At 39.6% G+C, this 27,635-nt stretch overlaps 1 protein-coding gene across 2 annotated transcripts in view; it reads right to left on the reverse strand.

The window, feature by feature from the left end:
* KL (klotho) overlaps nt 1-27,635 on the reverse strand; it is a 51,412-nt gene that overhangs the window by 14,985 nt on the left and 8,792 nt on the right. For both annotated transcript variants that reach the window (XM_083804832.1, XM_083804831.1), the window contains exon 2: nt 975-1,485. In XM_083804832.1, coding sequence (XP_083660958.1) covers nt 975-1,485 — 511 coding nt within the window. The remainder of the gene's footprint in view (nt 1-974; nt 1,486-27,635) is intronic.

Here is a 27,635-nt window from a genome sequence, read left to right on the forward strand (position 1 = left end):
ATGAAACAAATGTGGGACTCTTGCATCTTCATGAGTGCTGAGAATAAAACAAAAGCCATTTCTGTCTTTTGAATGCATGACAATGCCAAAGTAACACAATGGTGATGTAGTTTGAACAAATAGCTATAATAGCACTGTTTTTAAAACCAAAACAGCAAACTGTAGATGAGTAAATCAATTATTAAATTGTAGATTAATAAATTCAAGACAATTAAAGTGGAAATGGGAGCCCCAGCAACTTATTGATGACTACTAGGATTAAAAGAATTTATTTTGCCACAACGAAATGGGAAATTAGAAAATAACTCTCATATGATGTCATGTATTTCTTCGATTGTGAAAAAAATGATAGGATAACAACTTAAATAATTTAGATTATATAAACTCAAACACTCAGTTGTCCTTAAAGTGATGTAAATTCAGATCATTGTGATTGATATCCACAATTGTATTAATGTAATATTTATGCAAGGGCAAAACTGAGATGCAACATGAAAAGGTTTCAATTGTCCATTTAAAAATGTATTCTTTTACCCTTATGTTTTTTTCAGAGGAACTCTTATTGGATAGCATATACCTTTCCACATACGTATTCTTAAGTTTTGTATATATGTATTCATACATCTAAGACATGGAAAGCAATTATTAATAAATAATATAGTACATTTCCCTAAATCCGTTGACAGTATAGTTCACACAGGGTTTGCACTTCCTCCCACCGAAGACAGCAGAAATTTTCCTACTGACTTCAAAGACAGCAGCACCAAGCTCACCAAATGCTATCTGCAGATATTACTGGTCTTCAAGAGCTGAAAAGAACAAACCCAGGAAGAGATCTGGAGCGTCATTTCGCAAATGCCAACATGAATGTTAAAGACCCAAATTAGATTGCAGCCTGGTTCTTTAACAAGTCTCTTTAGGCTATTTTGCATAATGATTTTTTCAAACACATATTAATACAACCTTAATCCTACCTTTCAAAGTTTCCATAATGAACTTCTTGAGATAGTAAATATATTTGGCATCATCTCTCTTGGTGCTACCAGAAACAAACCAGCTGTTTTCCACAATGAATACTGGGGGGTTGTTATATTCACAGCTTATCCAGTAAAGGAGCTGCCTCAAGCTTATTGATTCCAACTGCTGGAATTTCATGTGAGAGTCCAAGAGCTGGAAACTCAGGGTAGCTCCAAAAGAAAGAGCAAAAAAGTCTGCTGTTCCCTTGATGTACTTCTTCTCATCTTCACTGAATTCAGGCAGCAGAGATGAGAGGTTACTCCTCATGCTCTCTGGATAGTCACCATCAATAAATATGGGCTTAGCAAACCAGCCGAGCACAAAGTCAAGGGATTTTTGACATTCTTTTATATTTTTTTCAGTCATACTTTGAGGTTTTATCCAGTGGGAGCTAAGGGCAATTGACACTTTTCCTCTTTGAGTTGGACGAAAATGGTCATTGTAGAGATGCCAGACTTTAGCATGGGCCTGTTGAAAAGAAAGACTGTAATTAATGCACCTGAAGTTCCATTTTAAGTATCATAATTGGTCCCAAGTACCATCCACTGTCATACAGTGACCACATAGACATTGCATTTGAGGGTCCAGCCTTATTCATTCATCAGCAGTTTAAAACTCCTAAGTTAACTTTTCATTAATACATTAGTGAAAGACAACAAATCTGTAGTTGTTTTGGTGAAATAGCATTGCAGTTTTCTATGAGATACAACTCCAGACTCCAAACACACTTTTGGTAGTTAGCTAGATATCATTACTAGCTTTTATTTTTAAGGTTGGACATATTTCCAGTACTTACAAAAATGAAAACCCATTTAACTAAACATGTCTCAAAGGATGTTTTCATTATATGAATATCTCTTTGTGTGTAGATACACAGATATATAAGGAAGGTCCATTCTTATAAGCTACTAAGATCTCTCAAACAATGTGAGACAAACAAAAACCCTGAACTTGTTTCTATTTGAAACAGAACACGCTGTATAGGAAAACTACCAACCTGGACTTAGAAAAGGCTGGTGAAAAACAAGTTATCACTGCTCTTGAAAAACTATTCTAATAATTCAGTTTAACTTGTTTTATTAAATTTTGTTGTTTATCTCTAGCATCAGATTTCACTTGATTTTTGGTATAACTTTATCTGTTACTGTGAGGAGATGTTTTCTACCAAATTTCTTTCCCGTGATCTTACAGAGTGGGTTGAAACATTCTCTTGATGTTCCCTTTGAAAGCTAAATAGATTAAGTTCCTGGAGCCTTTCATTATCTTCAGGCGTAGTTTCAAGCCCTCTAACCATTCTCACTGCTCTCCTCTGAATCGCTTCCAATTTGTCATCATCCATCTTAAACTGCAGAAGCAGGATTGGATATAATATGCCAGTGGTAGTCTTGCCAGCAGTAAAACCAGAGATAATTTAATATACTGTTTCTGCTTATGTGACCATAGCATTACACTATGAGCATATGCTCATCTAAAGTACCATGATATCTCCAGAGCCCTTCACCATCTAAAACATATTTTTCTTTGTACCTGGCTTATCAAATTTTGACTGCTCTATGAATCAACATCCCATCTTTATGTCATCTTCACATTAGTAGAAATTGTAATCCTTTTTTCTAGGTCATTGGTAAAAAGGTAAAAAATGAGAGATTTTTCGTTAGAATAAAATCTACCTGATAACTATTCCCAGTTTACATTTGCATTCTGAGACTTATCAGTTAGTGTTTGTTCATATAATTCTGTGATGACATGAACCTCCATTCTTGCCATACAAATTCACAGGTGTGCTGAATATATGACAGATTATTAATCAAAATGTCACAGGCATTTTTTCAGTCCTCCCTGAAATAAAAGCCATAGAGAAAGCCAATCTTCCAATCCATGCAGCTGGTATGTTAGCAGATTTTGTCAGTAATGTATTGATAGCTGTTGTTTACAGTTTCCTTTTCACACACTCTTACCATTCAAGCTTTCAGCTGCAATGATTTCCAGTTGCCAACCTTATTAAGAACATTAAACAATTAAGATTATTAATCATTTTTGACGTAGACACTGTCAATTACCCAGGAAAAATAATTAATTCTATCATTCTACTGTTCTTGCAGAATTTTAATTCTCACTGCTGGGAGAAAAGCAATTGGAAGTGAAGGACAACGAAAGGTAAGATCAATAATCAGGGCTCAGTTCAGTTGCCCCCCTACAAAAAACTTGCTGCTTTTGAGTCACCATAGGGTGTATAAAACATCTGTGCAAATTTGACATTGGCTGTAAAGGAAGCGGAACCTATGCCCTTTTAAAATGGTTACCAAAATGCAGATAATAACCTTGGAAACTCTAAATCACAGCACACACCTATGCACACATACCTGATTGAAGCTCTCAGGTGCAAACTTTAACATACATGCTCAGTTATAATGCACCAACAGCTCAAATAAACATGATGCAGTCCCACCATTTGTCTATATTAAAAGAATGAATTTTGATGCTAGTGAGAAACTAAATATAGCAACCACTTCAAAGTCTCATGACAAAAATGAGAGCTGACTGGCACAGACTTAATTTTATTTTACACTGAAGCGCCATTATGCTGATGACAGAACAAAAGACATTAGGCACCATGACCAAAACTCCATACAGCCAACACCTTACATATGATTTTAAAAATACCATTGGGAACAAACGTGTCACCACTCGCAACTCTAAGAGATGTCTGGAGAAATATTACTGATAGCAGAATTTCAAACCATTATCCTTGGAAACTAATCTGAACTTCTCACAATGTGCCTATGTATCCCTGCCTCTCCCTCTGGGTGTCATCGTCATAAACAAAGATGGGATGACAGGGGTAGCTTTTATGTTTTGGCTTTTTTTTTTTTTTTTGTCTAGTCATGGCATAATGCGCTGCAGCGCAAATTCAGTGGGAATCCTGAGTATAGAGTCCAAAATCTAGCTTGACCTCCAGTTTGTGCAGCCATGTTGAGGTTACTGTTGTTACCAAAGATACTTGGGATTAATGCTACAGTAGAAATGTCTATACCCATACTACAAGTATCAGCTGGCTTTACAGGTATATCCTAGACATACTGTAGTTCCTTTCAGATCACAGGCACTTTTTGCCTCAATAAATGCCATACATTCTTCCTCTGTTGGACCTGACATCTCCAGGCTTCCTGTCTCATACATTAAGATACCCCCATGCACACTCTCAGACACAACATTTCATCAGCTATCTACACTTGCAAGTATGCTGCCCACTCATGTAGCACATCAAGGATCACGAAGGACTTTCCCCATAACTCCTGGCTCTCCCCACTCCTATCCATGGAGAGAGATCTTCCAGCATTTTAGCATCCTCAATTCTACCATGAAGCAAGAAGGAAGGGAATCCCGTGGGTTAGCCCTTTCCACAGATAAGGAGGTCCCATTTACTATCTTGTAGCAATGAAAAAATATAAAGGGTAAAAATGTGATATTATCTCATTAATATTTATTTTCTAAGATGCTATTTATCTATCTCTATAGAAAATGAGAAGACTGGTGTCTAAAATATTCCGGATGAGTCACTCTTTGGGAATCCATCTTTCTCCACTGATGACAGACAAAACCTACTATTTAGTTTAGACAGGACTTACAATCTACAGACAGCTGAAAGCAGCAGAAAAGCCCACTCAAATGTCTGCCTCCTGTAGTGTACATGAAGTTAAAGTGGAATTATACTAACTCCACAATAAACCAGCTAAGCATAGAATATAGTGTATTACAGTATCCAGGCTCGATGGAAAACCATGAATGGAGTACTTCAAACATGCATAGATATAAACCTGGAATAAGTAAGTGACAGAACAGAGTCTCTATGGACGTTTGGGAAAGGATGAATTTTCCTAAAATTAGGTGTCTGATGCAGTTTTAGAGACTTCAGAATATTCCAGCCTTTAACTGCAGTTTCAGAAAACTGCGTCTCCCGTAAATCCTAAGTCGCAACTGCTAGACCCACAGAAATTCTTGGAATACTATAGGATGCACTGAATGATAATTTGCATATATGCCTATCTTCAGGCAAATGAATCACACTGCTCAGGTGAATTCATTTTGAGCTGAAGCCACCTTATGTTCTGCTGTCCACACGTAAGCTAGATGCCCAGGCTCCCAGTGTAGACAATGGAGATCTTGGGCTCCACTCAGTTGCCTGAACAAAGACATCTAATTGCCACTCCAGAATGATGGTGGTTCCATGTAGATGTCCTAAATAGCCTTGGAAATCTCACATGGCACTACCTATACTGAGCTAATCAAATCCACTCAAGCCAATCTACTTAGCAAAGTCAACCGAGTGGTTCACTGGTGCAGTACAGCAGCCATACCATGGCACCCAGCAGGATCCCTGCCTAGCTCCCAGTAACTGTAGCGATTGGGGGTGGGATTTAAATAGGTGCCCAGACTCTTTTGAGATGTCTTACCTGAACTTGAAGACCTTGCTTTTCTGGAGCAGCAACTGGAGGCCAGGCAGAATATCCTAGAGCAGTTCAAATAACTCTATATGCCTTTGCTGGGACAACTGAAACCTCCTAGATGTCTATTAACTGGATTCACAGTTTAGTGTCCCAGATCATATGCAGAGAAAAGAAGCAGAAAACAGCCTATTATCAATTCCTTTATATTTATCTGAAATCTTACCTCCTCATCTCAGTGACTTTCCTATGACACACTTTGAGTTCACAGCTGACTAGGATTAAGACCATGGCAATCCACACTTCAGTACTTTCACTGACACATAGCATGTTGACTCCTTGTCCTTGTTTTTGCAGGCTGCTGAGAGCTCTTACATTGTTCCTTGTTAGCTCAGGCAGACGTGTGGTGCTGACAGATCACTTGGCTTGACTGGAAAACCTTACCAAAAAAGGCTGGTTGCAAACTGGCTCTAGGAAGAGCTGTGCAATCACCAATGTGTTTTGAGTAGAACCAACTGCTACAACTCGTGTCCTAGTTTCCAGGCTGCTGAATTTTGGTAGTCTTGTCATTATTACTTGCTTTCAGATAGTAGCACATATTGCTAGATATCAAACATTTGACTGACACCTTTTTGGGGGGTACTACCTTACATTCTTCCGAATCTTTTGAGACTTGAGACAAGCTGGTATTGGGAAAGTTGCCCATTAATACAGGGACTCTTTGTGCATACTACTGTATATTCTTCAGGAAAACACTGTCAGGTAAGCTTTTAAACGCCTACTTTACCCTTAAAATGCTTACATCACTTAAAAAAATATTAAGTTATCCATCACCATGAAAATGGAAAAAAGTCTCAAGATGTAGATTGTACCTAGCTAAGCCCACCCATATTTCTGTATTTTGCTCACATTTCAGGGTCTGACATAGACTTGTTTTCAAGTTGATGCATTCTTCTTCCCACCACTCTTCTAGACAATATACCTATTTGAACCATGCTCTACCTATAGTCAACCTGTGAAACTCTGTTATTGGTCATGTTTTATCAGCCTTATAGTGATCCCAGTGTGAGTCGAAGTCAATAATGCCTGAGTCCAGCCTTGGTGAAGCATCAAACACATTTCCAAGGCAGAAAAGCCCCTTGCAATGTGTGGGCTAGTCTACATAGTCCAGTTTCCTGCAGTGATAATGGAAATAATTCAATATGGGCAAACAGTCTTCATAATCATCTGACATAGTCATATCTTACTCTATTTCAGGACGGAGCTACACAGCCCAAGAATCACCAGGCAAAGTCAGTTTAGTAATATACAGACAGCTTTGTTTGCCTGACTACTCTAAATTCCTGCCCAAGATCACTAAGACTTTCCTGAGGCTAGCACTGAAACATAACATTCTGCAAGTTATCAGCACTTACGTCTATCATGATGCATAACCTTCACAACAGCAAATCAAGAAGTATAATTGGGAACATCATGATTCAATCATGATTCAAAAATTTGTGTTCATTCCTCTAGAATAAGTTGTCTCAATTTTTATTTGTGTCTTCTGAACCAATAATAATACCATTCATTTCACAAATAAACTGCACAAATAACGTGCTCTCCATGTTCAGATGAACTAGCTGTATTAACTCTCTATTTGCATGTTAATGAAGCTGAGTAGGAAAGTGTTACTGAAACTCATTTAGCAATACAAAGTGAAGAGTTAATTGGAAAAGATGTGCAAAGGATTTTTGATTACTAGAAACCACGACGATGTATCTCCAACAAAAATGTCATTATTCAGTCTTACATCAAAAGCCCTTCTGAAATGAGTATAATTATTGGAATGGCATGGAAACTCTAGTGCATCATTAGTCAGAATGTGCCTAGTACCAAGAAAAAGAAAAATGCAATGACTTTTTTTCTCTGTATCATCAAAAGCAAGTATTTTAATCAAAAGCTACAACAAAGGATGTCATATTTCATGTCATGTTTCACCCTTAGATCCAAAGTCAAGTAGGCTTTATCCATATAGTCCTGGGAAAACTTTCTTTTTCACAAGGAAGTGATAGTCTTAACACTGAGTAACAGATAAAGAAATTCAGAAATTGCTTAAGATTTTCCCCATATTCTGAAGGTGGCAAGACAAAATCATCATGCATAAAGCACAAGATTTTGCTATAGATAATATGCTAGTCATGTAATAACTTTTCACCCTAATTTTTCATAAGTACAAATTTTTCTATGTTTCTTTTTAGAATCTGTTAGCCAACAATGCCACACATGACTGATTCAACAAATTTGGTATTTATGACCAATCTCAACAACCTGAGACCAGAACATAAATATACATAGAATGCTGTGAACGTTTTTCAGTTTATAAATACTTAATGTACAGCTTGCAACAAATTTACCTTTAAGTGTTGATAACTGACATGAACTACATTCTTTTGTTCAGATTCCTTTCTTAGCGTTATTTAGTCACGTTATTCCCACTGTGCTGGTCGCCGTAACATGCTGGTGCCTCACAAGCATGAACGAATTTATGCCTGCCATACGTAAGGCAGGAAGCAATACTACTCCTATTTTAAGAATAGGGAGCAGAGATATTATGACATGCATAGACAAAGAAAAATTAAACCAGGTACCTTAACTTCTACAGCAGTGTATTCACTCCAGAACAATGCCTCTGTTTGATATGATACTCAACTCTACAGAAAAAAAAAAAAAAACACCAAAGATGGCATTAAATACTTGTCTGAGGACACAGCAGTTAAAACACCATTTCTTCCCATCACAAGCAAAACAGAGGAGCTTTGCTGGACTGATCAAACCTGCTCTGTAAATCCTGCTATCACCATCAGAGGCTGAGCAAGCTCAGCCATACACCTTTTGGGGGAAAATTCATCTCACCTAATTTTTGTCATCATCTGCATCCGCGCAATTCACACAAATGGTAAAGGGGAAAACTTCTAAGACACAATTCACCCAAGTAATTTTTAATCCCCATTTGAGAGTGAGATGAACAGCCCGCTTTTCCCTTCACTCATCACAGAGGTAGGCTGGCACCACCCACTGGAGCCGACACTGTCTGAATAAACTGAAGCACCCAGCGACGAGTGAGCTGGGAAAGCAGCTAGAAGTCCCATGAGACTTAACAGTCTCTGAAAATATAAAGGTCATCTGGAAAAGAATTAAGCAGCATCTGACTTTGAGAAGCAATGGGAGACAAGATAAAAATAGCTTTATTTCTGACAACAAATGCTTCTGAGACACTTGATGTGTTTAATCATTTTCCGGTACCTCTGACAGAAAAGATTAATTACGGAACTGCACAAAAATAGTTCAAGGAATGTTGTGACCCATGTGCATATTAAAGATATGAGAGTCTTAAGCAGAGTACAAAAAGAAGATAAAAGCACATAGCAGTTTGTGTGATTTAAAGCTAAGAGACAATCTTGCAGTACTGAAGGGAGCTAAATTAGTGCCTGATAAAAGACTTGACTCTGATTGGAATCTGGGACACAATACTCAGGCAGTATTTAGGGAAAGACCAAGATACAATCATTGCTATCAAAATTGTTTGGGGTGTCCTGAAGCTACGTAAACATGCAAAAGCTCCAGAAATGAGACTGACACGCAAAGCCATCTACCAGAGCATGAACCTCTTGAGGACAAGGCCAGGTTCCAGTGCTGCTGACATACTCACGTACACAAAATACCACCAAAAAAAGATGTGAGGGAAAAAGACATGGAGAACTCAGCTGTAATCCACCAAGGCAAGCACACAAAACAGCACATGCTGCTGTCAACAACACAAATCAGGATAAAAATACCATTTTGCAACAGTTGATAATCTTTGGAAATATATGCAGAACAAAAAGGATGTAAAAAGCACCATGAGTTTGGAGGGACCCTTAGCAGAAAAAAACAGAAAAGGTTGTGGAAACTGAATACATTATTACCTCAACAGCAAAAGGAACATTAAAGGATTTTAAGTCACATTCTGGTTGGAAAGAAAGTAATATGGTACTACTAGTAAGCACACAAGTTATGCATATAAAACTCAGATAAAATTGACATATGATATGTAAAAAATATGGATATAAAATACATAAAACTGACAACATAATGCCCAGTCAGAGCACTGAGATTAAGTGGACGCCAAAAAGCAAGTGGAAACAAGAGAATTGGTAATGGTACTGGCTAGGAGAAGGCATCATTCCAGGTTCAAACCTTTGGTCCCATCAAGGTTTGTACAAAGTAGCTGGAGAGGGAAACAAAGCAGCTGAGGAAGGAGTTGGAGTACCTCCTGCAGGAAACTCTCCGACTACAGAGCAGACTTCAGAAGCTGAAAGCTCCAGAACACAGAACTCTCCCCTGCGCTATGGCAGAAGCTAAAAAAGAAGACAGATAAACCTATTGCTCTGCAAGTCATACAGTGAGGGGGGCAACCACAGTCACATATACACTCTTAATGACATTAGTTAAAAAAAAAAAAAAAAAAAAAAAAAAGAAACTACTTTTTGGTAACATGCAGACTCGAAGAACTAAAGGAATATATAAAAGGCAAAAATTTTCAATACCTCTATGGGGAGAAATTCTGGAAGAGGTGACTAATACGCCCATCTGTGCATATTCACCCCCTCAAAATACCATTTGGAAATGCTCATTGTACACACTGCTGAATTATGTATTCCCAAATGTATTTCTGATGGTTCACTGGGTACACAGACAGTAGTCTGATCTAGGGTAAAAATTGCAGAAGCGCATGAAGAGAATTGCTTTGGAGAGTCTCAGCGAAGTTGGCAAAAGATAAACAAACAAAAAAGGCAATTCTGTGTAATTAAAACTGTGTGTTAGGAAGAAAAAATACATTAACAAGACACAGAGGTAAAAACAAATAGGACTAAAGCCCATCATCAGTACATGTCCTAGACAGACAAGAAAATCGCAAAATGGTATTTCTGCTTGTTGGGCTTAATCTAACTGTGTGAACCAACAACCCAGATTAGAAAAATGTTGAAGACAATCTATAATTTTGTGTGGAAATGATAGAAAAAAGAACCCAGATTACTCATTACCCTAAAGAACCCAGATTACTCATTACCCTTATCCCTGCATTTAAAGCACCCTGAGTAGAAGCACTGTGCTCTGGTGTGAATGATTAACTTAAAATCTTATCCTGGGCATGGCAGTGGATTCAAAATAAATTGCCCCTACCAAAGTATGTAACTGCTCCTGGAGATGCACTGAAACATTTTCTATGCAACTCAATGCTAAGAGTTTCCCAGGAAGACAGCAGGAAATCTTTGTCATGCCATTTTCACATGAGCATCAACTGATATTGGATTTGACAAATCAATGTTTGTAGAGTTGGGAAGGGCTGACAGAAAGGCAGGCAGAAATTATTCCTGAGGTACATTCACGTGCTGCCCTAAAAGCTCCAGACCTTCTTAAGCCACTTAGAGATGAATGGGTAGGTGATTTTCCCCAGCTTTGGTCCCAAAAGAAATTAGATTGCAGGAGTATTCATGCCAAAGTGGTTATGGATCCTGACCATCAGCCACAGAGGAAGTAAAAATATCCTCAAACCACAGAGCCACAGAGAAAATCTTACTGGAGTGAGGAGTAATTTCACAAAGATTGTGCATTATTAAGGCTCCGATCTGGCCTACCAAAAAGCAGACAACAGAAATTACTGGTTTACTGTTTTTGAGCAAATTTTTTTTTTGAGTGTAAACCACACCTGCTGTACCAAAAATGCTAGAAACTAGAATAGCAGATTTAGCACATACTGTCTTTGTGATCTTGCTATCAGGGGAAGGCTGGAGAGAATTTCCCCCTAACATTCACAGGGCACCAGCACTGCTTCACATGCATCTACTGTCCAAGGATTTCACCATGCTCCAGCTATATGCAATATTCATATCATCCAAACAAGGGAAAAATTACAAGAGGCTGATCAAATCCAGATAATTTCATTAACATGCAGCCAGAGGTGAAAGAGTTAACTAAACAAGCATAAGCCATAACCTTGGGAGCACAGTTCTAAGTGGATTGATGAACAGGCCAAGGGGTACAAGACGAGTAAAATATTTAGGAGTAGACTCATCACCTTACCACCAGTGAGCAAAGTTAATAGGAAGCTTCATGCTCTACAGTTCTGCAGGAGCTCAGATCTCTTCTGGGTTTGTTTATTTTTTTCTCTAGGATTTTATACCCATGTTTGCAGACATGATTAAGCCTTATCCAAGTTATTAAAGAAGCTGCAGCAATGGGAATGGAGATCAGAACAAAATATGACCTCTTCACCATTAAAAAAAAGACCAGCACAGGTAGTCACATTGGGAATACTGACCCAGCACGGCCACATTATCTGCACTTCATAGAATCATAGAATCATTAAGGTTGGAAAAGACCTCCAAGATCACCTGGTCCAACCATCCCCCTACCACCAATGTCACCCACTAAACCATGTCCCCAGGCACCACGTCCAACCTTTCCTTGGACACCCCCAGGGATGGTGACTCCACCACCTCCCTGGACAACCCGTTCCAATGCCTGACTGCTCTTTCCAAGAAGGAATGTCTCCTAATTTCCAACCTGAACCTCCCCTGGTACAAACTGAGGTCTTTCCTTCTTGTCCTATTGCTAGTTATCTGTGAGAAGACGCTGACTCTTCCAGCAAGGGCAGAGGCCTTGTCACCACAAAAACAAGGAGAGGCAGTCAGCTCACTCTGTGTGAAAAGGAGCATGAGACGCTCCTGGGAGACTTAGCACTAACATGATGGGATGATCCAGAAATCACTGAGTGGGTGAAAGGTGTAATTGCCAAACTCAGCATATTTAAGAATCCTTAGTGTGAGCTCAGCAGAAGAATGAGCTACAATATGTGGTCCCCATGGCATACCATGGGGATCTCATCCAATTTGTTCATAAGAAAAGTCACTTTGATGAGGCTAGAGCAACAGAAGGTAGTCTCCTCTGGGAGAAGACATGAAATAATGGATACAGAATTATTTAATGTGTACGATAGTAAATATTTCTACCATACAAGTTAGACCCCCTCCCTCTTCAGCACCCAAAGATAACAGCTCCATCGTTGCACACATAAATTGACAGCTACTTTATCAATCTCACAACCAAATAGTAACTGGGTACATCATAATGGGGTAATGACAATCAGAAGAAGGAGGCCACCACAGCAGTGGTAGTTTGATTGGATTCTACCCACCAAATGGCATCAGAAGGCATTTCTGGAGCCCAGGATGAATGTGTTGGGGATAGCTTTTCCCGTTGCAAGTTCCTCTGAGAGAAACAACAGCCACTGGGCAGTACAGCAAAGAAGAAATTAGAAGACTTCTCCAGTGGGTAACAGGAAAGTGTTTGGCCCTATGCAGTTGGTACAGGATTTATAAATTTAGGCAATGTATGTACAACCGATGTCTTACAAGCTGTGGCAGATCATACACACCGCAGTAGCACTAAATGAACGAGGATCAAATAAATTAATGACAGTCACAAGGCAAGCAACATTGTTTAGTGACAGCAAAAACTTCAGGTTGTCAGACAGACAATGGCAAGTAACACTGGTGTTTGCACACAGGGTAAACCTGAGAATCATTAAGCATGGTCAAAACAAAATTAGTGGATCAGAGCTCTGTGCTATAATACAAGCAAATTCAACCCAGAACGAAGGAGACTTACTTGAATTGTGATCTCTACAAAAATTCTTTTTTAAACTAAACATTTCGGTTGTTCATGTTCAAATCTAGCTTAGTCACTGATGACACGATAACCTGAGTTTACTCTGCTATAACCTTGGCGATTAGATTTAATCATTCTGAGATAAGAGCTGTGTATCAGTGACAATGGACTACAGAGTAGGACAGAAAGGTCCAACCAACCCTCTATATGGATGCACGAAGCAGGTCATCAGGATAAGCACTATATGTGTGATGGTAGCAGTTTTCAATCTTCAGACAACTGTTTACATTATAATTTGACCAGATGTGAATACAGAATTATTCCTTCTTTTTCTAATCAATCTGAAACTGTTTACGTGAGACCCAGCTGTGTTTGTATGCATGCCCAATACACAGCAATCAATATAAACTACCTCATTGTGTATAACCTGCATGAAATGTTGTGGTTTGTGTGCATTTAACAGAACTGATTGAACGGTGTGATTTCAATTATACAGCACTTTTACAAGTTGCAAAAATCACTGAAACTGTACACAACATTAACTTTAATCCAGTAACTTTTGAAGTAGCTTTTGCGTGATTGTGCAGATAATAAAGCATTCTGTAACATCTGAAGTCCAGTCCATTGTAAAACAAGCCACAAAAGCAATGATTGCAGTGCACTGCAAAAACAAACAAGTTACTCACGTAACAACTGCAACAGAGAAGGCAGAGTGTCATTCTTGATGGGAATCCCTCTTGTGTGGCCTCCTTCAGCTGCAGGAATTTTGAACTTGGTTCTACAGCCTGTGGCTGTAATTCTACCTATGTTTTTTTATACTTCATAATTTGTAAAACATGGAAGAATAATATTAAGTGCTGAGCAAGTATACCCTGGAAGAAAGAACTGTGGACTACTCTCAGACCTACACAGGTTATCACATGTATACACACCAGGCAAAAAAGAGCTAACAGGTCCAAGAAGATTTCGTCCTGATCCATAGAAACCATAGGAGGATTCACAGCATCATCACTAGATTCAGGAATAATAGCTTACAGTTTGCAGACTAGTGAAAAAAAGGGATTACAGCCCAGTAACTACAGTATTGCTATTGCTACTACCAAGCTACAGGATCATGTAAATCAGCTCCAGATCCTGCACATAGCATTAGATGTCAGAAACCTCAACGTCCACTTGTGACCTAAGATTCAGTTCTTTACACAGAGGCACCTGGCACCATTTAGGAAGTTCTGGACTATCAAAGCATGAACAGATACACCACAAACCTGCAGTAACCTTGTGCTTTTTGGACTGGAGGCTGGGCAGAGGACAGCTGGAGGCTAGGCAGGATATGCTGGGTTTCTCAAATGGCACATGCTTGTCTATTTGTGCAACTTTATTGTCCCTAGCAGTTTCTAAAGAGATAGCCTTGTGATCATAGGAATTTATGACTGAGGACATATGCTGTAGAAGAGTATATGTCATAGGACCTAAGCTAGACTTTTTCACCCTGCAAGTCTTGATGCCTCAGTTGTTTGCCTGTCTTTGCAACAATACATAAGGCTAAATGAAAAGTTGTAATTAATACACTGACTACTACTAGCCATAATTCTTCCTAATGTTATTGCTTCCACGATGTTTGGCTACAAAAGGAAGATCTGTGAAACGGGAAGAATTAAAACCGGTTACTCAGCAAAGGTACGCCTCATCAGCAGAGATACAGTGACTGGAGGAGGCAGACTTTGGTCAGGCACCTTCACTACATGAATCTGCACACTCCTCAGCAGCCACAGAGAAGATGAAGCACAGCTGTTCAAATCAGAACCCAGAAGAGGAGAGAAAAATTCCAGAGCAAGGAAAGACAGGAAAATTAGACTCAGCTGGGGCAAGAGAAGCTCTTGGGGTATACCATTTTTAAAGACTCAAGCAACAGAATTATGACTTCAGTAAGAGATGGAGAAACAAAATGGGACATTTAATTGCAGGTGGCAAAGGGAGGGCAGAATTTGAATTTTTGAATTTCTTCAGGAGCGAGGATAATTTATGTGTATTTACCCAAGTTCTTCTACAAGCTTTCGGCTATACTGCAGTCACAGATTAAACTGGATTCAATTTATATCTCCTCTGATTTGGGAAATGCATTTAGAACCTCATCCAAAGCCTGCTGAAACCATGAAAATACACTTTTGAGATATGAATAAGTCTCTTTATGTCTGTTTCTAAATGCGTGTTTAATGGCAGATATAAAATTGCTCTGCTACAGAGATGAGTGTTAACTCAAAAGTGTACAAATGAAAGTTTTCCTGCTTTATTCTTGCAGTCTGCAAACATAATAAAAACACCATTTAAGCTAAAAGGTGGAATCTTATATGACAGAAAACTGCAACAAATAAGAAGCATTTAAAAGAGTATGTAATTCTTAAGTTATAAACATAATGTTCATATTGTTGATTATCTGTAGAAAGTAAGCCAGGTTTCACCTGTTTGTATATAAAGAGTTTAACAAGTTTGGCTGACATAATATCGAATGTTTTAGCATAGTTGCTAGGAAGCTAAATGTTAGGAGAGGTGATGTAAAAATACCAGTTACAGTTGTTGTTTTTTTAAGTATGTCCTATATTTTTATATGATGCAATATAGAATGGGGGGGAGGGTTGTCACATCAATGTACTGCAATCTCAACCTTAGCGATCCACAACAGAAATCACAGTAAAAATTGACCTAAAGAGTTTTCATGCAATCATTACAGAAAAAAAAAAAAAAAGAAGAAAAAGAAAGAAAGAAAGGCATAAAGCAAAAGAGGAGGAGGACTGTTGTCAGGGCAATTATTTGGTCTAAGTCATAAAGAAAAGGCCACGTGTTGGTTTAATACACATAGTTGCAAAAGCTAATTACTACAACTCTTTTTTTCAGCAGTCCTTATTTCATCTTCTGTGCTCTCACCACCACAGTACTAGACACTACCATTTAAATATCACCTGCCTTAAAGGAGGGCAATTCAAAGTAGAGTTTGGAGAGATGCCTCGTTTCTAAGTAATTGACCAAAGAGCTTTACAGGTATAGCAAACCTTTCAACAGATTTCCATGAAGACATCCATCAAAACACTCTCTGAGCCACACAGGTGTCTGTAAACTAGCTAAGTGTCTGTCACAGTCCCACTGGAGACAACAGACATCTCAGCCTTAACTAGTGGAGGGCAGGAACAGCAAGAAATCCAGTGACCAAATTGTTTTTAAACACTCTCTTTTGTTTTTTTTTTTGACCTGTACGAGCTCATGCAAGCAGCCAGATGTCTTACATATATTTCAGGCTTGTTAGATAGAAAAGGAGATTAAGTGTATCCCCGTGCCTAATATAATTATAATATGTAGCTGGTTAATTTCCAGCCATAGCACCTACATCTACTTTAGCAACAGAACACTAGAGCCAAATAATTGGTTCTGAGGACTCAGTTACCTACAACACCCCATGGACCAGAAGCTGATCAGCAGCTAGAGTACACTAAGTGTACCCCTGAAACACAGTTTCCAGATTATCTTCATCCAAAAACAACCCAGTACAAGAACCCCAAAACCACTTCAGGCTACAAAACGCATTACAGTAAATGGAGACAATCAGGAGATTCAAGTTGCACACACATTCCTGTATAGATGCACGCTTAAACAGCCTAACACAACAAAAGCATGAAACATTTTGTATTTTTCATCAAAATCCAACGCAAAAATAATCTTTCATTTTGAGAGACCTCAGTGTACAATGTAGTGACAGAGCTGTACAGCAATTTTTTTCCTAGAGAAAAAATTCATTAGCTACAGTTATGCCAACATGACCTTCAGTGAGCATGTCGTACAAAGGACAATGAAAAAGAAAATGGATTTAACAGAAGATACACTAAATCAGCATGATGCCTTAGACATTCAAAAATTCACAGATTGCACAGCTTACGTGAAACTTTGGTTCAATCAATGATGTTACGCGAAGGAGAGCAGCTCACACGTCAGTAACTAATTATTGCCACCAATTGAAAGCAAACTGTTGGTCTGAATCTGGGTCTGAAGAGCTTGAAAAGCCAGGTGTTTTGTGGAGATGAAGGAAGGAAGGCAGGGAGGGAGGAAGAAAGGAAGGAAGGAAACAGAAGAGATTTCCTGTTCCCTGCATTAACTAAATTCTGCTTTTCACTGGAAGCTTTTTTGCACTTGAATGTATGCTTGTGTTGAAGAGCTAAGATACTCTGCAAGAGACATGCATACACATTTTTATTGTCTTACTGGGAGGAAAGAGCACCTTTGCAGAAATGAGCACTTTGAGGAAAAGTAAGGCTCCATCTCTGGCAATCAAAAACCACTTTGTTCATACCAGTGGATGCAAGAAAGCAGAGATGTTGGGAAGAAACACTGAAGAAAATGTAGGGATTTTAATTACATACTCTGAAGAATAAAATAATTGAAGGATATCAGGATATGATTTATAATCAAATGCACTAGATGCATTAGGAGCTTACTACAAATGAGCCACTGGTCACCTAGAACATAAAGACAATGGTTGGACTTTGATGATCTTAAAGGTCTTTTCCAACCTAAATGATTCAATGAACACAGGATGCTCTGCAGTCATACTACTCGCCCACCCAGGCCTGTACTCTTCTCCAACAGCAGCAGCAGGACACATGGTGCCATCTTAAGAGAGCAAGCGAACCCAGTCACCTTCTGAGATTTAGCCTCCTGCTTCCCAGGCATCCACACTGTCCTGGTTGGAATGTCACAAGGTACATTCCTGCCTGCTAAAGGAATTTGGTATCTGCTTATGGGCCCACGCTTCACCTATTTCCCTACCCCCTTTTTGAGTTTGCTGGTATAACCTGTTCCCACAATACTTTCCACAAGTTCGTGACATGCTGCGTGAAAAGGACTGACCTGTTTGCTCCACGTTTCTTTTACTCTCCATGGAAAGAATCAGGAAATATCTGGATGCAATTTATCTTACCTTAATGTGCATGCTAAAATTGATCGGAAGTGCCATGCCCTAGAAGTATCTCCAAAGTATAAATGAGGCATAAGGTAACTAGCTCAGATGTACATCCGTGCAATGCAACAGCTAAAGTAAAGTGAGACAAACCACACCCTGTAAGTCTTTAACTGGTCCTTTCCAATTTAAAGTATATAATTTAGCACACTTTAATTAAATATACTTAATACATATATAAAGTAGAAGTTTATTACTAGTCTGAGAGTGCTGCCTATATAATCCCTCCTGTCAGGGTGACTGTTGCAGGAAAAAAAATGGGAAAGAAAGCAGAGTCCTGATGCTGAAGCACAAGTCTGATTTACTGTAGACTAGGAGTTAGTCCTGGTAATTCTGCATCTCCCTAGGTTCCTGCATGATGATAGTTAATCAGTTGCTGCATGTTCACTGTGGACACAAAAAAGGATTTCACATAAAAGTATAAAACATTCTGAGCAAGGCACTGGAAAAGTTTTGTTAAATGATACAATGTTCCAGAAGAATGTGATGAGTCATTTTACTGTGAAAGAAGAATTCTGACCCCTGAGAATTTTCACAGAAACACAAAAAATGCTTTACTGAAAAATTATTACCACCTTTTTGATCCTGTGCCTACTATCTGCCAGGGTTTAGAAAACCAGGATTATAAAATTAAGAAGAACCTCAAGGGCACCTGGTTCACCCCTCCTGCTGCTATGGGCATAAATATGATACAAACCACCCACTCCTAACTCCATCCAGGTTCACTTTGACATCAGCTAGGTATTTTGTTCATACTATCCTCTCTGGAATACTGCTGCAGAGTCAGACTTCACAAATGGTTACCCTTTTTTTTTTTCCAATTTTCATGTTAAATTTATTCTTGTTCAGTCTAAACACTTTGGTTCTTGCACCAAAACTGTCATTTGCCTTAGACAGTTATTTTCCTTCACTTGTTTCAACCACTGATCTATTTATAGAGAGCAAGTATATCCTCTCCCAGGGTTCTTGCTCAGGTAAATAAGCCATGTTCTGGTAAGATAATTCCTCATCTCTGCTGGAAACATCACCTGATACAGACTAGAAACAAATGTGTCTTTGTCACAGCTGGATTATATTGGCATCTTATGGTCATGCTGTGATCAGCAAGTTCTCTTCTTACAGAAAATTTCTTATGAGTCTTTCTGTTCATCTGTTTATTATCCTGGTGATCCTTTGCACTTGGCAGTGTTTCCTGAAGTTTAGCTCATGCTTTAATTAGTGCAATCCTCCTCTGTGCCAAAGCATGGGAGTTAAAAAACATTAAAAACTTCAGCTAGGAACTGCCCTTGAGCCTGATGCTTCTCCTTTCAGTGCCACCTATTGTGATATCCTCTTTAGCAATTTCTTAGTTATTGCTATAAATTCCCATCCTCCTGATCTCAACAGTAATTCCCCACATGGCACTATTTCGACTGTCTTACTGAAATACAGATTAGGTTTATCTTATTTTATTTCTCTAGATAATCAGGTATCGCAGAAAGCTATCAGATATGTCTGGCTTGACTTTGATACCGTAAGTTCACAGTGTTTTGGGTCCATTGCACCTGTAGTTATTTCCATTCATCCAAGCCTCATCCTCATTAACCTTCCTGTCTATGAAACCCAGTGCTCAACATGATCTTGACAGATTAGACAAAAAGCACTAATTGGTTTTGAAGTGGATTTTTTTTAATTCCCCTCTACCTGACGGCTGTATGTCTTTTCCTGTCCTACTTTTCCTTATGTGAAGAACCACAGGATAAGGCTACTCGACATCCATGAGATCTTGTGTGGAAAACCACAGCCATTTGCTTGGTCCAGCTATAGAAGACCAAGCAAGTGCTGCTGACTGCCCTTGCAGGGGGAATTGTATTGCCATCCATCAGATGCTTCCCTGTGTCAGAAGACTCAGCTGAGTGCTCAGAAAAAAACAGAGGAGAGCATGAGATACTGGATTTCCCCACAGATCTGCAGCAGACACCAGATGCCTGAAATACGTGAGGCTCAGGCAAAACGTGCATACAATCCAGATCATATGGCAGAGTTCACCATCCGAGAAGTCACAGGAGCACTAAGTACTTCAATCCAATTTTTGTACTGGCCCTCCAGTACTCCCCTCCTCTCTCATCCATCCCACTTCCCCTCACCTTCATTAAACTAAGTGTAAAAGTCTGTCTACAAATATATATATATATATATGTTCGAGTTTCTCACCATGGATTGTTTATACCCCATAGACAGAGATGGGAAAATTAATCTTTTTTTTTTATTATTATTATTATTCTTAGGATTAGATTCACCATGCTCACTTCTCTCCATCACCTGTAAAATAAAGTTAGAATGGTGAGCTCAAACATGGATGTCTCTGCTGAAAACCTCTAAAATTAGCTCAAATGTGATTGCTTTCCCCTGTGTCTGTTCCCCAGCCTGCGAGGGAGAGGTGTCTACCCAGCCATTGCCAGCCCTGACAGAGCACTGCTGTATGACTCAAGCTCTTGACCCACCACTTCACATAAAGCAGCTCTATGCCAAAGTTTTGCAGGGAACCAAGTGCAGCTTAGCCAGTGTCTTCACTCGCCGTGGTGCAGAGCCAAAGTACACACAGCTACACCCCTGGTCAGCCCAGTGGACAGCTGGCTCCAAGCTGGAGAACAAGTCCCACATGCTTTTCCCTCTGGGATCACTGGGAATGCTGCCAAGCCACTTAAAGGGGAATATCTTTACACTAGACCACATTTTACAACGGTTATTGAAAAGCCAAGTATTGAAAAGCCAGGCAGATGCCAAACTGTGTCTCAGGGCTGATGCAGACGCTGCTGGGAAGACAGCACTGGGATGCCAGCAAACTGTGGAATATAGGACCTATATTCCATGCTATGGCCTCACTCAAGCTAGCAAAATGCCCTGCTGCTGACACCTGTTGCTCAGGGTGGACATGAACCCAGGAAGTTTAACACCGTTTTATCAGATCTTGGATGAATATAATCTGCTATTGATAATCTTTGCAGGTTGAGGATTGTCCCAGTTGCACCCAGTGCCAATACCAACAAACCCTTCATGCTATACACAAAAGTGAACGTGGGGACCCTGCAGGCTCTAATCTCCATCCAACTCTTCTGTTAGCACCATGAAGTGGAGCTCAGGAGCTGGTGGCCAACCGACAGTGAAACTCCATTTCTGTACTGGCTGTGTCCACCCTCAATTAGGCATACTGTTCTTCTAAGGTCAGTAATTAATCTTACCAGAAACATAACATGGGGAGCAAGAAAGCAGTGTCTTGTCACTCCTTTAGAAGAATAACAGAATATAAGAACGACTGCAACTGGTCAAGCTGTCCAAGCCATCTCATATCCTTTGACGTTCCAGAATAAGCTCCAGAAAAAAACATGAAAGCCTCTCAGATAAATGTGGTGTGTTCCACCCTTCAAGCATCATACTGATCTCTAAGTGGGAGACAATAATTTAAATTGTTATCTGTATTCATTACAAATCCTGTTTTTTAACTTTGCCTAATTATTGGTCTGAGTCACCTCTTTCAACGATGAGTTCCTGCACCTAATTGGCCATAAAAAACTACTTCCTTATGTTAGCTTTTAATGTTAGCCTTATATTAGCCTTCCTTATGTTACCCTTCTCCATTCATTGATTGTTCCCACGAACACACGTAAGACTTGTGTCCCTCACCTGTTTCTAAGCAAACATGAATTATGAGCTGTACTCAGTTCCTTCCTAGCCCACAACTGGAACTTCTCTTGGGCTTTAAGCCACACATTTAGAGTCTTGGATTCTTCTTTTTGCTATCTCCTGAAAATATTTCTATAACTTTGTAAGTGACCCGATTTAAGCATATGTCTTATTTAAACTGCAAAGTGTCATATTAATCTATCCTATCCTCCTCCTCCCACTATGCCACAGAAAGAAGGCCATCATTCAGTGGCTTGTCACAAGAAACACAAAAGTCAAGTACAGAAGGTTGGCTACAGAGAAGCTGAAGGAGGAGGTGGGGTGAGAACGCAGAGAGAGTGCTGAGACTGGACACCTGAACAGGACACAGCACCCAGGGAACTTACTCCTGAGACTCCTCTGCTTGAAATCAAACTCATTCTTCACTTATGTACTTTTACATGGTCTCTGCCATAAAAAATAGTGGAACATGAGAAAAGCCTCTCAAAACACAACATCTAACTTCCCATAGTTTAATGTTTCTTTTTTTTCTCTGGCCCTCATATTCAGTATCCAAGCTTCTAACACATGGAAATTAATCTTTAAAAATACTACCTGTTTTCCTTTCCACCTGTTCTTAGATTCAGAAATCCAAGCTCTCAACCAAGCTGTCTGTCTTCACTACAAGATCATCCTTCTTTCCTTAACCAAGACCGCATAGGTGTTCAGCAGTAGGCATTTTAGGAAGAGCAGATTATTCTGAGAAACAATCTGAGGAGATGCTGAAAGATCTACAATCTTGCAAAATAAGGATGGGACATTCAGAAGTACTGAAGAGAAGATAACCCTCTGTGCTGGGAATGAGGAGACACAAAAAATAGCCAATGATGAGGATAATGAAGCTGTCAAGGGGAATGGGATTGAGAAGAGGAAATCTTCTCAATCTTCTCAATTCCTCTCTATGTCAGATAGGACAGGATAATAAGCACAAGCAGTCAACTTTGCTGTAAGTGAGGAAATCCAACATGTGGACAGATGTTTGAAAAATGAAAGCTGCTATTGAGTAACAACACTTTGCCCAAGTCATTGCATTTGGCAAGAAGACAGAGTTCAGTTTTGATGTCTTTTGAGAACCAGTTTCTTTTGCATATTATTAGAGATAGGTAAGGATTGTCAGTACCATCCAAGGACAAATTCTAACAACTTGTATAAAACCCTGATGCAAAATCAGCCAAATAAAAATGCTTCATTACTCATGTTTCATGATAAAACAAGATGTGCTGTGTTTTACTGACTGAGTACAGGAAAACCACTAAAAGCCATCTAACTAGAAAAGTCTTTGGACCACAGAAAAAAGGAACACTGCAGAAAGTCTGATTTCAAATGAGCAAGACTGTCTCCTGCAACGTATCTTGGTCTATGAGTTTCTTCTGCAATACTCCCATAAGATTTCAACTGCTTGCACCAGCCACTTAGAAATACTAAGTTGTTTTATTACACAAACAGTGATGTATCAAAAAAAAAAAAAGAGTCTGCCTGGCAGCTTGTTGGGCAGCTGTCATTGCTGCTGCTTCTGTCTTATGTCCAATGTCAGCATTAGTGTCACAGGAAGCCTCTTTCACTGATAGTTAACTGTCTATTTTGGTTAATTACATTATAGATTTGACATACCTGTTGACTCCCTTGTCTCTGCATACCTCCCAGTATGCCTTGTCCCCAAGATGCTTGAATAGCTCAGGCATTTCTACATGGTCTTAGGTCTACTGTCTATGAATATGAAATGCTAGTGCCCTGCAAGTCTCTTTCCAGAATCTCCAGGTCCTTTCCCACATTGGGAACATGATGATCCAATGTATGTTTGACCCTTTCCCATTGCTCTCCCACTTTCACACTTCCATACTCACTTCATTCCTAAATATATTCCCCAAAAGCACTCCCACAAAATGAACAGTCCATTAGCAAAACATTGAAAGGAGATATGTCGATCGTCACATTTAGTTGCCTGTAATAGTATAACAAGATTTTAGCTCCAGACACTACACGACAGTATCCACTATTCAACACTTCTTTCCCAGGTTCATGGCACTGTGAGCCACAAAACAAATCCTGAAACCTTTTAATGCAAGAAAAGCCACCCAAATGCTCCAAACATCACAATGGGCCATAGAAATAAAACAGGAGAGAACAAAGATACCATCAGAATCCTAAACCCTTGCAACAGAATGGAAATGATTTAAATAAAATGCCCTAACAAACTTGGGAACCTGGCTACCTTCCATGGCACAGACAGAGGGAAAAAAGGAGGCTGAACAAGACACATCACTGTTCCTTGACTGTATAACTTGGGTGAAATTCCTCCCTGACCACCAGGCCAGAATGTCCAAAATCAGATTAACACAAGCCAGAACTAGTATCTCCTCCTCTACAATGCCAATTTCAAAGTGGTCTCTATATCATTACCCTAAGCTGTGCTATGGAAATAAGCCATTTCTGAGCTGCTCTGTGCTGCAGTTTGCTAGTTTTAATACCCAGACTCTGAGGATGCTCGTGCCAATTTGTTGCTGCTTTTATTGGAATTCTCCCCTATTTTAAGCAACTGTCTCCTTCAAGCACCGCTTTTCTGTTTGCCAGAAACAGAGATGGGGAGTGGGACAAATGGCTGAGTAATTCCAGTTTCACACAAAAGTGGCATAAGCAGCAGCCCAGCTACTAATATGAGACACGGGGAAAGTGCTATGGTGCAAGACTTCCATCCTGACACCTCTGAGACTGTTTTATTTCTTTCATCAAAGAATAAAAGGTATCAATCTGCAGCTTCAAGAAGTCAGTCATATTGCAGCAGGTTATACAGCAATTTCACAAGGGTAAACTGACCCAATTTGAAGCAGTGGGCACTCATCCAATGAAAGAATACAGAAGGCAGCATCTGAAATGACTGACTGACTCACTGTATCAAAATGAAATTTTTCAATAACACGGCAAAATGGGACAGCAAGAATTTCCATGGTAAATTAAAACTAAAATGGTAGGTTTTTCTTTCCCTTAGTTCTCTCTCTTTTTTTTTTTTTTCCTTTGGAAAACTGAAGGATCTCTCTTAAATACTTTAACTTCCATGAATCAGCAAATTCCAGCTGTATAGGTTTTAGATCCTTCTGATTTGCTCTAATTACATTACATTACTTTCTGAAAACAGGAGTCATTAGGAATCTGAGAAAAGGCTAGCTGGCATGATGGGGGTTTGGGGGGCACTAATGGCAGGTAATGATGAGAAAGAATAAGAGGGATTTTTGATCGTACCAAGCATATTATTAGGAAGTAAAACTGCAGCTGGACCCTATTCCTGCAGCTCTGTTCCTTGCCCTTAATGGTTTACCCAAGTTCAAAACAAGAGGAATTGTAATGGCTGGGAAAGGAACTGCTATAATAAATCCAGCTCAACAGATCCTTCGGTGCATTTTCAAAGTCCTACACTTGGCATGGTAGACGTGCTACATGAATACGGGAATAAACATCTTTTTTCAAGGAATACATCTGTTCAACTTCATAATTTACTTATGTGCTTGGAAGTGACAGGATTCTCAAAAAAAAAAAAAAAGTTTATGGAAAATTCAATTCTCATTGATTTCCCTTAAGCTCCTTTGAAAAGCCCTGCCTTAACACAGCAACTCTCCTTTTTTTTTGGATGTTCAGTGTCCGCCATCTCTCAGTGCTGATGGCAATGGGAGGATGGCAGAAGGAGCACCAAAAGCCAAAATTGGCTCTTGGAATTAGGCTCCATCACTGTGAAGCATGGTTTGTGATTTCATTAAATCACTAGCCAGCTTCCCACAGAAAAATTCATATGACATTTATAAATAAAAATGAACTAGAGAATGGCTCACCTCTGGGGGACTCCAGGCCAGCTCATTTCACACCAAGTTTAATTTTAAATGCTAAATATGCACACAACAATGCAGTATTTTCTCATAAACCCATTCTCCTGCATTCCCACTCACCACGTCACCCCACATTTCCCCACCTCCTCATTCACTGTCCGTTTTCCTATTGCTCCTTTTTCCTATCACCCCGTGCTTCTGTTACGACTCTTTCTGGCCTGGGTTTTGCCTCCTCGTGGGATATTTAAGTGATGATGGCCATGCTGTTTGGTGATCTTTCTCTCCTGTTAGTGACCTGAAAACTCTGTCTCCAAACACAGCCTGTACCCAAGTTAACGTTGTGCTACAACAGGAAAAGAATTGAAGAATGAAATAAGTGTATTACAACAAGCGTGTTATCACTGAACAATCACGAGCCAGCTGAACTTTCATTCCAAACCCGAGGTCAGAATTATTGGATTGACTTTTAAGTAAAATTTTATTACTTAGACAATGTAAAACAAAAAAATCATTGTTCAGCCTGACAATGCAATATATTCCCAAACAAAATCTCAAAAGAAAATAAATGCTGCAGAATTCTATCATTTCCATACATACTTAAGGAAAGAAAATTAGAATAATTAATCAATAACTACATTTGCTACATGCCTGCAGCAAAAACAAGATTATTCCTTAAAACGCTGAAAGTTAAATAAACAAATTGGGTAAACTTTGCCCTCAGCTCTGGAAAACAACTGATCCAGTGGAGCTATTGCATATTCAAAAGAACAAGAAAAAAGCTGACTGAGAAAAAGGCATTGGAAAATCCCAGTGAGCTCTTATCAGAGCGTGTGACCAACTACAAGCCTGTGCCCTCTCCCCACCCAACTATTTGCTGTCTTTTCTAGAAGCGGGATCAAAACAAACAGATGCTGCTATCTTCCCAACTGTAAAGCAAAGAGCTTGTAAACTTGTCCAGCGAGATATAATCCCGGGGTGCCAACAATTCTTAGCCGTTAGTAAGGGCATTAAACTGATTAACCTACAAAAGCATTTCTGGGTTGACTTTTGGACTCACGAAATAACGAGGCATTTCCACAGTATAATCTCTCCTGGTCAATTTTAAACGATTCAGCTGTCCTTAGAGGTGTGCTAAGCTGACTAAAACAGAACTCAACGCTCAGCCCTTATCGTGTCCCAAAGTGCAAGTATCAAAATTGCCACGTGCAGACCTGCTGGAGATGCACGTGGTCAGCCCCTTGCCCAACAGCAGGTCGCAGGGGGCCTCACAGCACCCCCAGGCTCCCAGGGCGGCCGGATCCTGCGACGTGCAGAAACCCCTGTGCTTCCCACCCCACAGCAATCGGCAGCCCTGCGACCGTCCGCAGTCCCAGCCCCTCGGTTCCTTCAGCAGCTGTTGTAAACAGCATCTGTAAAGGCTTTGGAAACTGAGAGAATTTGGAGCATCTTTTTGTTCAGAATCCAAACAAAACTAAACTTTAAACTTGTGCAGCTCTCCGTAACACAGAGCGCTATTTTCTTCCCAGACTAAACATACATAAAAACGAAGCAACACAAAAATATGCTTCAGTGTGGCCAAACCCAGAGATTCTTCAGTTGCTTTGTCCTACTTAACCTAGTGTGCATCCAGAAGAACCCTCCCTGCCAAATCTCCAGGCTGATATACCACAAACTTAGTATAGAAGGCCAGGGTTTTTATGGTGTTTTGTGCTCTCAGAGCAGAGTTTAAGCTGTTACAGTAAGCCAGAAGTAAGTTGCTATCACCACTACCCTAAACAAACTACATTCACTGTTAATATATATCATATTTCAATTTTTCTTCCACTGAATTACATTTCCAGAGCTTAAATTATGCCATACATCATTCTGCCTCCAATCTGCCAGCAAAGAGGAAGAATACAAGTTTAGGAGTCCTGCCATCTCCACCACCACCAAATGCATCACGAGTGTCTTTTCTCAAAT

The sequence above is a fragment of the Anser anser genome, assembly GCF_964211835.1.
Source record: "Anser anser genome assembly, chromosome: 1".
In the NCBI taxonomy this organism is placed as follows: Eukaryota; Metazoa; Chordata; class Aves; order Anseriformes; family Anatidae; genus Anser; species Anser anser.